General features: G+C 47.3%; 1 protein-coding gene across 1 annotated transcript in view; it reads left to right on the top strand.

The window, feature by feature from the left end:
• The window catches only part of LOC133347247 (ALK tyrosine kinase receptor-like), a 186,772-nt gene that overhangs the window by 159,756 nt on the left and 12,108 nt on the right, over positions 1-14,908 (top strand). Inside the window, exons 16-21 of the mRNA XM_061559357.1 lie at positions 4,180-4,366; positions 5,886-5,970; positions 7,064-7,128; positions 11,290-11,419; positions 12,283-12,380; positions 14,452-14,544. Of these exons, the coding sequence (XP_061415341.1) occupies positions 4,180-4,366; positions 5,886-5,970; positions 7,064-7,128; positions 11,290-11,419; positions 12,283-12,380; positions 14,452-14,544 (658 nt within the window). The remainder of the gene's footprint in view (positions 1-4,179; positions 4,367-5,885; positions 5,971-7,063; positions 7,129-11,289; positions 11,420-12,282; positions 12,381-14,451; positions 14,545-14,908) is intronic.

Here is a 14,908-nt window from a genome sequence, read left to right as displayed (position 1 = left end):
TGCAGAAGATCTGCAAAGAGGAGTGGGACAAAATCCCTCCTGAGATGTGTGCAAACCTGGTGACCAACTACAAGAAACGTCTGACCTCTGTGATTGCCAACAAGGGTTTTGCCACCAAGTACTAAGTCATGTTTTGTAGAGGGGTCAAATACTTATTTCCCTCGTTAAAATGCAAATCAATTTATAACATTTTTTACATGCGTTTTTCTTGATTTTGTTGTTGTTATTCTGTCTCTCACTGTTCAAATAAACCTACCATTAAAATTATACACTGATCATTTCTTTGTCAGTGGGCAAACGTACAAAATCAGCAGGGGATCAAATACTTTTTTCCCTCACTGTACGTAATATTGCCCTCTGCTGTGAAATGGCTGCAGACGGCTGTGTGTGAATCACAGCGCGCACGCGATATCCTTGCGCTATGAGAATGACACAAACACCAAGCGCACTTATTATTTTATTTGACAAGTGGCAAATGCATATTCGCGTATTTGGTATTTTAAAAGTAAAAGAAACAGGCTTGCTTTATATACTGTTACGATTGCTATTGTCGCCATTAACATTGCAGGAGATAATTTGGATGTAACCTCATAAAATAAACAATGATATATCCAGCACTGTATAGGTGTGATCTGTAATGGCTACTATTTGTCCTCACTCTAACACAGGGGTGGGGAAGCTTTTTTTTGCCAAGGGCCATTTGGATATTTATAACATCATTCGCGGGCCATACAAAATTATCAACTTAAAAATTAGCCCGTTATATTTGGTCAAATATTTGATTAACTCACCCCTTATGTGATGGCTGGAACCGCTTCTCTTTGGCGAGGCGTGTGATGTTAGTTGGTATTGATGATGTTGCTACTCGCAACTGCTTTTCCAGGTTTGAGCCATTGACATTTGAGTAATTTTATCCAATTCATTTATTTTTAATACTGTGTGTAAATATTTTTGCTTTTGTAGTATTGTACAGACAGACTCTTCAACGTCTTTTAGTAGCACACACTTTATTTGTGAATACAGTCCCTATGCACCGAGGGGTATACGGTCCCCTCACCCGTTACACTCCGAACGTACAAGCCTACAGGCTACTCATACCCCGCTCCTTCAGTGTCCTCTGACTGGACCTAGGGAGATGTCTCCCTGACCACTGGTTACTCTGAACCCTAGCCCTTATAAGGGCTGGAGGGCTTGGTCCAGGGTCCTATGCTTCTTCCGCCGTCTTGGGTCTTCGTGTCGTCGAACTCCCCGAGAGCTCTGAGCGTTCTGGCTTTATACTCGTTCGTGGCCGGGTTGTCCAATCCCCGGCCACCTTGTGGAACCCTGTGATTGGTCGTTCCCAATCTGCTTTTCGATCCCAATTTACCCTATCTGACCCTGACCGTTAGGTCGCGCGGGAAAACCTTGTTTACGGTCAGCTCTCACAACTTGTGAGACCCTGACCGTTAGTTTGAGCGGGAAACCCTTGTCAACGATTAGCTCTCCCTGTTTGTGAATATCGAGTGGGTAACTCTACTACACTTTTATGAAACTTAAGGAGCTGTAAAGACCGTAGTATTCCAGCAGTTAATTTGTGCATAATAATTATTAAAATCACAATTCCCTTTGTTTAAATGTAGTTCTGTCCTGTCTTTATATTTTTTTAAAGTCTCGCATTTAGCGCGCAACATTTTTTTCCAAAAACACCGACATGCGGAATATTTGCTCAGTAGAATGTAACCAATAACATCCATGCACCTGGCAAATGCGTCATGAGATTACTCAAACTTTCAAGAGCTCTGCAGAACGCTCTTGTGGTCAGCGAATGAAGAGACTCTCATTCTCAAGCACAGCCAAGGCCGGTCGGTACAGGATCTCTATCACTGCGGCTGTCAAATTCAAGAGGCGATTCCATCGATGATTACCGATGCTGTGTGTTAATACCGGGAAACAGCCTACGCCAATTAGTCCCATTAAGTCATCAATATTGATGTATCGTTTTTCCCCCATGTCTGGAATAAGTTTCATGGTTGCGCTGCGTTCAGGCTTCACCCCCACAAATCAATATTCCCTCAGCTCTGTTTGCAAACCTGCTACCCGTGGTGCTGTGATTAGACAGCTTGTTCTAATCGTGGGTGGTGAGTTGACAACAGCCCATCATTCCTCCTCCACTGCTTTGTGAGACATGGATATTGGACGACCTAATGGCAGAATAGCCCCTGCTGTAGGAATCTAGCATGTTCAATGCTAGTTCAGTACTGTCAGTGCCAATTAGAGCCACCCAATGCTTATCATAGTGGGGAGAGAAACCTTTGACTTTTGTTACCTTCATGGGAAATCAAACATAATCTGAATGGCCAAAACATGTCTCAGCAACTGTTAAGAGTAGAACTACATTTTAAAGAGACCAAAAAGGCCACACCGCTGCTTGGTGAAAAGACCGTGATCATGATTTGAAGCCCTTCATCCAGAGTGAGTGTCATTAGTCAACTGAGCCGTTTCACAAAGTACTAACGCAAAACAAAAACTACGTCAGCAAGGCCCAATTTATGAAGGATTTGTTTTGTTTTTTCTTTCAAAGATTTTGCCAGTGATTCTATAAAAGTGCCAATCTCAGCTCCCGGCTTGCACTTGACGTGAGTACTCGCCCAGTGTGTGCAGCCGCTTCCCAAATCTGGAATCACGTGACCCATCCAGTGCTCGCCAAGCTGCACTGGCTTCCGTTTGCCAAACGAATGCATCATAAGGTCGAACTCATTACACACAGAGTGCTTGCCACAAATGAACCACGGTACCTTGCTGGTCTCGTCAGGGAGCATAAATCATCACGTGAACTCCGGTCAGCAGCAACCTTTGGCTGGCCATCGAAAGAAGACGGTCACTGCATCGCGCGCTTTCACATGCACTTCTGCGGCCGTCTAGAACGCGCTTCCTTCCGATATTAAGGAAGGCACTGGAGGTTGTGCACCTTTAAATCGAGATTGAAAACTAATTTCTTTCAAACTGCTTTTTGTGTTTAGTTTGTAGTCCTTCCACCCGCACCTCCAATTAGCACGGTTGGCTACATACGGTGCGAAATAAGTTCAACGTACGTACACACATTAGCACGTAGCAAAGGTCGTGAGCGATCTTGACAGGGAGGCTAAAACCCAGCGGATTAACAATGCGCGTGTTTTTTGCGCCGGTCAAATTAAGAGGCTCACTTCCTGTGCTTCAAGTACGGTGAGACTGCGCCGCTACGGGGAGCTGCCGGGATCGATGACGACTCGAGAATCCGCAGAAAGTTATTTTAACACCACTCTCGCCTGAGGGCCGGATGCAAATGACGTCCCCAGCACCATGACCCCCTGCTTCGACCCAATTTGACATTTACGTAGTCGGTGCTCTGGGGGCGAATTGAAATCAGACCACGGCCTGCAGGGATGACGAAGATGCCCTTCGGGAGATTGAAGTACGGCCAGTTGGTTCCTGGCTTGTCCGTGAGCGTTTGCGAGTGAAGTCACCAGTGTACGCGTGGACTTCTCCACGGGTGTGCTAGTTTCCTCCCACTCGCTAAACACTGACGTACAAATTTATGGAATCCCCTTAAACAAAAGTGTCCTGACACTCATATAATTTGTGGTAAATGTAAACGCTCATCTAAGTTAGAGCACTTGCCTCACAGTCAGAAGTAGAGGAGTTCAATCCTGGACAGACACTCAGACCATTATCTCAGCTCCATAAAATGTGTACCACTTTTTGGGAATCAACAGCGCATGCCCGATATTGACAGTATTCTTTGCCATCGCAAGTTGGAATTTCTGGAATTGTTATAGGACTCATCGTCTTGGTTCTTTCGGTAAAGTCACGTAGAAGGGAGATAATAAAATAATAAAAATAAAACATAATAATAATGTAACATGATAATAATGTATAATTTTATTATGTTTTATTTTTATTATTTTATTATCTCCCTTCTACGTGACTTTCACCGAAAGAACCAAGAAGATGAATCCCTGCAGTCACGAAAGCTTGAAATCGAAATGTCATAGGACTGCCAATAAATATGTGCACCTCCAAACGTTCAATTGAACAGGGAAACATATATATTTTTTAATGTTGCTGCTACTTGTTGATAATGATGATGATAAGGTGATGCCACTGCTGATGATGAATGCGAGCGACACTGCCTGACAACACGTGGTGTACCGTGCTGCGTAGTGTACCGGCGCAAGCAGGCGCAGCTGCAGGCCGTGCGCATGGAGTTGCTGAGCCCAGATTACAAACTGAGCAAGATCCGCACCTCCACCATCATGACCGACTACAACCCCAACTACTGCTTCGCCGGCTCGCCCGCCGCTCTCAGTGACCTCAAGGAGGTTCCCCGAAGGAACATCAACCTGCTCAGGTGTGTGCCACGCCGTTCACGCACGCCCGCCCGCTCGAGCGGATTCACTGGGCAATGCGTGCAAGCACACTCGGTGGCTGCCTACAAAGACAAACATCCCCCGTATAGCCCTTTTTCAAGACTGTTGGGGCAAGTGCTTTCGGCGAGCACCTATGAAGGTCGGCAAGGCACGCGATGGGGTGGATGGCGAGCGTCGCGCCCGACCGCCTTTGTCTCCCCAGTGCTGATATTTACACACCGCACTAGGTACTCGTTTAAGGCTGAGCCGACCTAGGGGAGGCCCAGGAACTAATCTTGCCGTGCACGCTCTGCACACGCAACAAAAAGCACCGATGCACCCGTCGTACGCACAGAAGCGCCCTCGTTCGGGCAGCACACACGGGCGAAAACAATGCGCATCGATGCTTTTTTTTTATGCGCCCTCCGCGTGTAGACGGTGAGAAGATCACGCGCTCCAACGCCACCACTTTAAGTCAAATGCGCGTCGTTCGAGCCACTCTCACCGCGTCAGCCTCCAAAAGCGCAGGGTGAGCGAGGTGTCGGCGACTCGTCGAGTCGCTCCACGCAGGCTCCTGTCGCGCGACGCCAACAGAGGCCACCCAGCGTGGACGGCTGCCGATGTCTCGGCTCTCGGTCCCACCACCGGCCCACCCCACCCGTGCCCCTGAGTGGGCGATTTGAGTGAACGATCGATGGCCGTGTGGCCAAGAAGAAGAAGAAGACAAATGGCAGAGGCAGTGTGCGGCGAGTGATAGGGCACGGAGTGACCGATGGGTTCACTTTGTGTGCATCCCGAGACGAGGGGAGATTCACATTTGTGGTTATTGTTTTTGATTTGTGTGGCAGTGAAAGTTGACACGCGCATGCACACGTTGCTGCACGTCACATTAAGAAGGTGCACATGCATGCACGCACAAGGACAAAGATTATCTGTGTGGCATTTAGCAGATTGTGGGAGCGAGTGCTGTTAGCGAGTAGCACCGATGAAGGCCGGCACTGTACACGAGGGGGTGGGCGGCCAGCAACACTGCCGGGCGGCCTCTGTGTCCCCCGGTGGCGATGCTTACACACGACCTCATGCACGGACACACGAACATCACAATCATCTCATCCAGCATTAATATAAGACATTTCCTTTAGCATCATTAAAAAAATACATATACAGTAAAGATATAATCATCACTTTCACATACTGTAAACATTATGATTAGAATACCATGTGTCACTATTTAAAATACCAGTCGGGGATCATCCATTCACGAGATAATGATAAAATCAGTACCATTTTTTAGGGAGTCAACAATGGGCATGTGATGAATAGACTAGCCCTGCCATATAAATGTGAAATGTTCATCCTGGGTCCAGGGCAGTCATCGGTGCACTGCTCAATAAATGCTTGTTATGAGTCAGAAGACACTTTGACTGCTTTGGTCGTTATTATTATCAACGTGCGAATGGGTTGTGTTGTACAATGAACCGGTCGCCAAGAACGATGCTTCCCCTTTGTGGCGGTGAGCAGGGCTTTGGGCCACGGTGCATTTGGCGAAGTGTACGAGGGGCGCGTGACCGGCATTGAGCCAAGTCCTCTCCAGGTGGCCGTCAAGGTAGGGTCATGGCAACCGTACTTTCCAGTTGAGTACAAGCACGCGTGTGCGCGTGTGTGTCTGTGTGTGTGAGGCTCGTGATGGGACTTTTCAGATGTGGCACAAAAGGACTTGGGAGTTGAGTGGACCTGCCTTTTGGCTTGTATCGGCAGTGTCGGGTTTGGAAGGGGCCAATCAAAGGGACTGCTGGGGCAGATGGTGGCAGCCACCCTCCAGCAATGATGAGAAGAAGCAAATAAGCGATGATCCCAACTGTGAGGAATCACCCTTTCGATATTGCTGAAAGACACCAATAACATTCTCCCTTCGAGCAGAGTGATGTAAATGCTGGTTATGCTGATGATGTAACCTTGAAATGGACACTAGTGCACAAGCAGTAGGTCGTGGAGTGACTCAGTTCGCGGGTAGTTTCATCGTTTTAATACAATGATAGTGCAGTAGTTCAGTTTACTCTTTGGTTCTTTCGGTAAAGTCAGATAGAAAATCAAATCAAATAATAATAGAATTACGACGTTTCGATTGCAATACAAGCAACCATCGTCAGGTAAGAATGAATGAGAAAAAACACAAACATAGTGAACTTAAAAACACAATGCAACACCACACAGAGAGCCGGCCAACACAACAGGCAACATGCCATCTGGCTGACCACGCTCCTCCAAAGAATGACGACAAACAGAAAGACAGCGCCACTGTGTTGAGACCTTAAATCGAGAGAGGGGGGAGGGGTTGGGACAGAGAGAGAGGAAGGGGCAGAGGACAATGAGAGAGTTGTCTGAAATTCTGGACCATAGTGGCCGGAGGAGAGACAATGGACTCTAAACAAACCAGCACGGCAATATTTAGAGCAAGAAAATAGGAAGTTTGAGAAAGCAAATTTAGCAATCTTTGGAAGAACGTAATCAACCAGGCTATGCGTTAATTGCGTGTTAACCGACTCTCTGTGTGAGTGTATGTATGTTGAACTTCTTTCGCACCGTACGTAGCCAACCGTGCTCATCGAAGGCCAACAAACTAAAATGTAAGGTACTAGCGTGTAGCCTGTGGCTGAGCGTGGGGGCTTAACATGGGCGAAACGAATGTCGTTTCACAGACACTGCCCGAGATTTGCTCGGAACAGGACGAGCTGGACTTCCTCATGGAGGCTCTGATCATCAGGTCAGAGTTGACACGTATACACACACAAACAGACATACTCGCACCCAAATGCTCATGCGCACACATACACATCGTTTGCCTACTGTGTGCACTTCAAAGTAAGAAGACTGCGTTCGGCAAACAGAGATATGGTTGATGGTGGAGGAGCAAGAGGGGGTGATGTGGAGAGCTTTGATGAACTCAAGTTAATGTTGGTTATTTGTTCAGCTTTGGATTAAAGCCGCCTCAGCTGATCAAGGCAACCTCGTGAACAACCAATGTAGACTGCCCTCTGCCAAGAAAACGGACACGTTTATTGGTGTCAATCCCACAATCCTGTTACGGGACTGCCCTCAAATGGTAATACTGTACAGTAATAGTATCTACCACAGATGGATGATGGATAATTAATTGACTCCCACCCGGTATTTTAACCTTATCACTCTGCGATTGTCCACTCGCCTGCACACCACGACTTTTCTGGATATTGACTCGATTTGTAAATGATGGATGCGTGCACGAGCTAAACAGTTTGATCGCTTTGTGCAATAACAAATGTGTGGAAGGGGAGAGGCAGTGGCGTCCCCCGCTCAGTCGTGTAGTTGCCTCATTTATCGGGCACAGGATTAGGAAGGTTTGTCACTCTGTTATTACAACACCCACGTCGCAAAACCAAACAAAAATCCCATCTTGGCTAATGAGCTTTTAATGAGCACAAAGCGGGGGTGAATTTTTTTTTCTAAATTACATTTCAGCCAATCTGGCTTAGCGAACCCTGCTGAGATAACGAGAGATGAAAAAATAATTCAATTAGGATCACATATATACATAAATTAATCGTCTATTGATAAATAAAAAAAGCTAATATCATATATTTTTAAGTATGCCATGCTCAAACAAGCATTTTGGTGGCAGCCTCTAAGTTAGTGGTAGCAATTCTACATTCCCATTACAGGAACCAGTATCACCAGATGGTGTCTTCCGGTGACTGTCAACAAAGTGGCACTCATATTATCTACTCTGGAGGCACGATGGGTTGAATGGACATCGGCCCAGATTTTTACTTGTAACTTTCGTACTGTGAGTTGACTGTTCTTTCACAGTGCCACCTGACTAAGACATGATAAAATAACGAAATATGTAATCAATATATTGTACATACACTATTCTTTATCCACACATTGGCAGGGCTCATTAGGACTGAGACGCAGTAACATCATTATCATTTCTGTGGAATGTCCTTCAGCATGTGGAGCTGTCCATGGTTCTGAAAGTCAGCTGGAGGCATAGTTCAACTCCCAGAAGAGATGAATAAACTGAATGACTGTGGATATTCTTTGTATTATCGCACTGTGTGTATGTGGGGAGCGATGGGGAACGGTGCTGCAGTGGTTAGCGCACTGTGCTGCAAAAAAGCTACCTGAGTTGGATTTCTGCGAACAGCCAACATCAGTGATGAGCTTGGAGAGCTGAATGGAGTTCAAAAGAACTCACAAACACCTCGTGAAAGACCCAAAGGAGAAGATCCCTGGGTTTGATCGTCCATGAAGCGCATCGTCCACCCTAAACCACATGCACTGCCCAAACCATGGCAGATGCGGATACCTGATGCACAACTGTAAAATGTAGAAACTCTGCGGTGTGCGACTGTGGTCATCCAAAATAGGCCATGCAACGTATAACGACACAATGCCCGATTCACAAATACGAAGAACACTTTGCAGCGATGCACTCCGCTACTGCTGACGCCATTATCTGGCTTGACCACCTGAATGGGAAATTGTAGTTGTTGCTGTGCACCAACATCAGCCACACGAAAGAAGAGGACGCAATGAATATCTGAACTGGTCCTGGGCCTCCGCTGGGTCAACTCAGGCTTAAATCAGTAGCTGGTACGGTGTGTAACTATCAGCACTGGGGAGACAAAGGCTGCCAGATGTGGTGTTGGATAAAAAGACAAAGATCCCCGATATAGCCTTAACAGGCTGTAGGGGCAAGTGCAGTTAGCGAGCACCTATGAAGGCCAACACGGCACACGAGGGGGGTGGGTGGCCAGCAGCACGCCTGGCCGCCCTTGTCTCCCCAGTGGCGATGTTCACACACGGCACCAGGTACTCATTTGAGGCTGAGTCAACCTAGGGGAGGCCCAGGACCGGTTCAAATAATCGTCACTGGTGTTGGCCATGAGCGGGAATTGAACTCGGGTCGCCGGGTTCGTAGCGTAGCGCAGCGCTAACCGCTACACTACCGCTCCCCACCATATCATAGGCACTTGCTAACAGCACGAACAGTCTGGTGAAGGCTATTCCGGAGATGTTTATCATTATATATATAGGGAAACCATGATTCTAGTAAAGTCACGGTACGACAGGGAATGCAATTTGGAAGTTAGGAATAAAATATGAAAGGTAAGTACCGTAGAAATAATAATGAAGAGAAGCTGTGGCAGGTAGTGCACATGTATAATATGGAGGAGGCCTAATTATGGGAACGACATCCAAAGGTCAGCAACCCACAGGAAGCCTGAAGCCCAGCTGGTGGAATGCCATAAGAGCAGACCTCGGAGGTGTCAGCTGTACAAGAGTTATGGGACCTCCCAGATGCAGTGCCAGGTTGTGGTGGCATCAACAACATTGACAGTAGTGACCTCTTGATATTCAAAAACATTCCCTGGACCCTCTGACAAATGACGAACTCAATTTTTTAGAAGCCAAAACATTGCAAAGTAACAATGTCTGCATGATCAAGCTAGAAGTTGGTGGTGCTTGTCTTTTATTGGCAAATCTCAAGGCATTGGTGTCAATTCCATATTCGTACAGTGGCAACCAATCTCGCTGTTGTCTTCTCGCAGGAAGGAACTCATTTTAGAAACAATGGGCTGAATTATTTTTGTACATCAATGGCTAAAACAAATGTAAAACACACGGGACTTTTTACTGTCTTTATAATCTGCAAGCTACAGAATGCAGTATTTTTTATATCAAAAGTCAGTCAAACTGTATACTGGCTCCAATGAGCAATAGGACACTCATTCCTCATTGGCATTACTGAATCAGTGGAGGAAATTCTACATTACATTGGCGGGAGCCAGTCCACCTATAGGATAACCACTGTAGTATTATATACCATTATAAAAGTGCAACGAGTAACTCAGACCGCATAAAATAAATTCATATGGAAGCGTGTGGGTTCTTCCCAACTGACATTTGTACTCAATGTCATCCTGACAAAATGTGCTTAAGGTTGGTATGTGATGCCAGTTTAACACGTAGGCTTTAGCCACCAATATCATCCATAATATAGATTTGTTTCTGGGTTTGATCGCGTAAATATTTCACTTGGCTCTCGTCAGTTTGGGTGCTATAAAAAAAACATCCGAAAAGTCACCGACTGCATAATGGTAACCGATGTGTTCCTGGGATGCTCCAAATACAGTGCGACTCAGATAAAGAATGATCTTTCTGCTCAGCCTCATTAAAGTTTACAATTACATTCTCAGCAGCGGATGTGAACGCAGCCTTATGTTTTTGAAAACAATGACAAAAAAAAATTGAGGCATCATCACACAACAGGAAACGTGGCCGTGTAGCTCGGGAGAGAAATGATTGTGTTGGCAGTTATAAGCGATCCCCTCTAACGATGCTGGCTTTAACACCCGGACCCTGCTTGAGTTTACCCCCAGGTTCTCATTTGTATCAATTTAGTTTTACTCTCGAGCCGAGACTTATTGATTGGGAAGCGCTGCAGTTCGAGCACATACCTCGCAGTAGGAAAGTGATGGGTTGAGGACCCCATAATGAATTCGCCCGTGTAGGTGTCCGCGCTTGTGCTGCGTCCCCTTGCCCTTGTTATTAGGTTGTGTCGTGTGTAGTTCGGCATCATCTCCAATATTTTTCTGCATGTGCCGGGAGTCTCTTTCATTGGACGTCATGCTGAACAGCATGCGTCGGAGAACAAACCGAATACCGCTTTGCAGGAAGTCAATGTAGTTGTCCTACGACATCCCTGCTATACGAATGTTTAATCTCCACTGCTGGATGAGGACCTTGGAGATGAGTGCCATCCAATGCAAAAATTCGAGCAGGACCCAGATCGTTTGATGAATTATTGATCTTTGTCAACAAATGTACTTCTCTTGTTTCGTGCATGATGGTAATGGCCGTCTGCGTCTCGTTCCGACAGTAAGTTCAACCACCACAACATCGTGCGCTGCGTTGGGGTCAGCCTGCAGACCCTGCCGCGCTTCATTCTGCTCGAGCTCATGGCCGGCGGAGACATGAAGACTTATCTGCGAGAGGAACGGCCCAGGGCGGTATGTGCAGGGCCCAGAAAGTGTTTTGCGGCTGTGGGAGGAACGGCGGTGCAGCGATTGCGATTCCTCAGGTTCGATTCCTAGGCCACAGCGAACATCAGTGGAGATTATCTCCACTGGTCCTGGGCCTCGCCTAGGTTGACTCAGCAGCTGGTGCACGGTGTAATCGTCAGCATTGGGAAGACAGAGGCAGCCGGGCGTCGTGTTGGCTACATCAGCACCTCGTGCACCATTGCTGGCCTTAATGGGTGCTTGCTAACAGCACTTGCCCTAAGAGTTTGTAGAGGCTACACGGGGGATCTCGGTCTTTTTGGGGGAGTGGTGGAGCAACGGTTATCGCACCGAGCTACAAACACGGTGACCTGAGTTTTATTTCCTGCCATGCATATCACCAACAGAGAGTGGCATTTAAACCCTGTCCATGGACTCCCCGAGATTAACTCGGCTTCAATTGTGTACCTGGTGCAGTGTGTAATATGTCAGTGCTGGCGAGACAAAGATGCTTGGGCGTAGTGGCAGCCACACCACCTCCCTTTGTGTGCCTTTCCAGCCATAACAGTTGCTCCATCAACAGCGTTACCCTCAACTCTCTTAAGAGCCAAACAGGGCCATCCTTGTTGCTAAAATCCTTGCCAAGACCCTTCTCCATCGGCAGACAAGGGAGAAGCCCCAGCGGTTATTAACAATCAGTTTGGTTCCTCTTGCTATGAAGGGATAATAACGGGGACCTCTTTCAAAAACCTCAATTGGCCTTGATGGAATTCCCCTTTTGAGGTACACTTGTCATATAAACTTGCAGTGGCTCGACTGCGTCACGCGGGGCCATTGCATCACCACCCTCCACTGTTGGATGTGTGCCCCAGGGCCGCAGCTCCTCGCTTGTCATGCTGGATCTGCTCACCATGGCCAAGGACATCGCGTGCGGCTCCCAGTACCTGGAGGATAACCACTTCATACACAGGTAGGGGCTCACCGTGACAGGCATCTCAAAGGGTGGTGAGCACCCACTGATGAAAATGCAATATACAAAAGCATTAAAATGACGGAACATTGCATTACCCTGTTCAAGGATATAGGTGGTATGTGAAAAGGAAATATGAGGGTTGCGTTTTGATTTTGGAAGAGGTAAAGCCTATTGGGGAATACATGGCAATTTCCTGTTACAGAAAACTGGTTACAGCAAGAAAAATAAACAAAATCAAAAACAAAACTGTATATGGTCAAGTTCCAAATGGCACAGCCACGGGTCAGCATAGTAGATACGAATGAAAGGATGGGGAAAGGGGCTAAGCGATAATGTGGACAGAGAAAAGGAAAGGTTGAGAGTGTGGCATGGACAGAACAAAAGATATGGGAAGGGTGAAGGCAGTCGGTGATAATCAGAGGGGGAGACGAAATACTGTGGAAAACATGGAGCACAATCGCCATCTCGACATTTGCCACCATAAGTAAATAGATCACTGCCTTTGTTAATATGAAATGTACCATCATTCTGAAACTCTCCACCATCACTATAGGGGCAGAGCAGGAGCTAAGTGATTCACATACTACGTCATAAACCCAGCGAAATGAGTTGAAATCCTGGCCATGCCTAATATCGGACGCGAGTGGGATATAAACTCGACCAGGGGTTCCTCGCTTCACCAACCCTGAATTGACCAGTGTGGTGAAGTATGGTCACACAACCACCACGAGAAACACTCTGTGGGGAGTCCATTCAGCGGCGATAGAAAATGCAAACTCCGTACGAGTCGGGAATCGAACTCAGGCCCTTCTTGCTGCACGGTACGAGCATTATCACCCTGCTCCCCAAGCGGAAACAGTATGACTGCACGCTGGGAACGGAGCACATGTTAAGCAATCGGGTTACAGTGATACGTAGTTTTAATCGCATTGCTGGTGGGAGGTGGCACATCTGGCTGATTGGCTTCGTGACTCATTGGGCCTCGAGAGAATGATCACTTGACTCGAAAACGAGAGCCAGGGAGACAATGTTTTTTTTTCCATCAAGAGGGCTACAGGGTGGCTACGAGGTGGCCTATACATGAAAGGGCAGCAAATAGGTTTCTCTCTGGGCACTCTCGTATCGTATCACGTGGAAAAAATCCGAAAACATTAATTGGCCAAACATCCGAAGCAGGATTTATGTGAAAAGGGGTCCTAGAGACTTTGCAATGCTTTCTTGCTTACAGCACACATTATTAATACATAGATATTTGAAAAAAAAAAATTCCAACTTGTGAGTGCAAAATTCATTTTCAAACAAGTCTGTAAAATTAAATGCACAAAAAAGCGGTGTTATTTTTGTCTGGGGCATCGTGTAGCAGCGCAGCAAGACTCTAATGTAACAGATAATGATGACGTAACATCTGCTCGGATGAGCAGAGGGATTACGATGAGTCAACGAGTGAGACTGAAAGAACGGCGGAGTGTGGAGATTGTCGGGAGAGGAGCGAGAGGCTCTGGGTTTGAGGTTGCTTCAAGCAGAAGGAATCGGTGAGAATAGCAATGGCGACTACATCTGCAGGAACACGATGGTAGAGAATGGCTAATCACCCCGTGGCAATTGCAGAGTAACAAATAATATAAAAACCTCTCCGCATATCGACGATCCATCCCTGCACGTCTCGTCTCTTGATCTCACCGTCGCCCCCTCGCCTCACTTTGCCACGTCGACCGGAGCGTCAGCGGTCTGTGCTCTTCCCACTTCACTCGCGTTAATTCTGGCTGTCCCTTCACCCACTCGCTAAGCTCACTTCGTGTCACCGTGCCAATAGTGTTTCCTTGCCGACCCGCCACATGGAGCACTTTGCGGTCCTCTTTCAACACTCCATACCACAAAACTCCTGTCTTACCACCCGATTACAACTTACATTCTGCTAATTCAACTGTCAATCACTTACCACTTTTGGCTCTACACCACCAACGGTGATTAGGTTCACAGTACGTTTTAGCCTTTTCTCGTGCGGATTTCAGTAATTAAAACGAAAGACTCTGCCACGGTGTGTGTGTGTGTGCGCATGTGCCGACAGGGACATCGCGGCCAGGAACTGCCTGCTCACGAGCAAGGGCTCGGATCGCATCGCCAAGATCGGGGACTTTGGCATGGCTCGTGACATCTACCGGTGTGTTGCAGGGCTTCTGTGGGACTCCTAGGACAGATGTGAATGACAACCATGCCCCCCCCCCACGAGGGCTTTCCCTCTGTCAGCGTCTGCCCTTGGGCTTGCTGCGTAGCTCATCGGCGTGCTCTCGGGTTGTTCGGCACGATGTCCGGCGAGTTTGCGACACGTACTCCGCACGCCGGAGCGAAAAGCACATCGGAGAGATGTCCAGCACGACCGCGAAAGCCGACGCAGCGGTGTGCTGAATTTGTTCCCCACACAGTGTAATGGGGAGGGGGGGGGGGCGTTGAGGCGATGGGGGGGCTCATCAACATAAACCCCTCGGACAGAAAGTGCGGCCGAAGGCAATGATGGCGATACTGTG

The sequence above is a fragment of the Lethenteron reissneri genome, chromosome 25, assembly GCF_015708825.2.
Source record: "Lethenteron reissneri isolate LAM-NWPU_2019-01 chromosome 25, ASM1570882v1, whole genome shotgun sequence".
NCBI classification, from domain to species: Eukaryota; Metazoa; Chordata; class Hyperoartia; order Petromyzontiformes; family Petromyzontidae; genus Lethenteron; species Lethenteron reissneri.
This window is presented reverse-complemented; position numbering and strand designations above follow the sequence as displayed.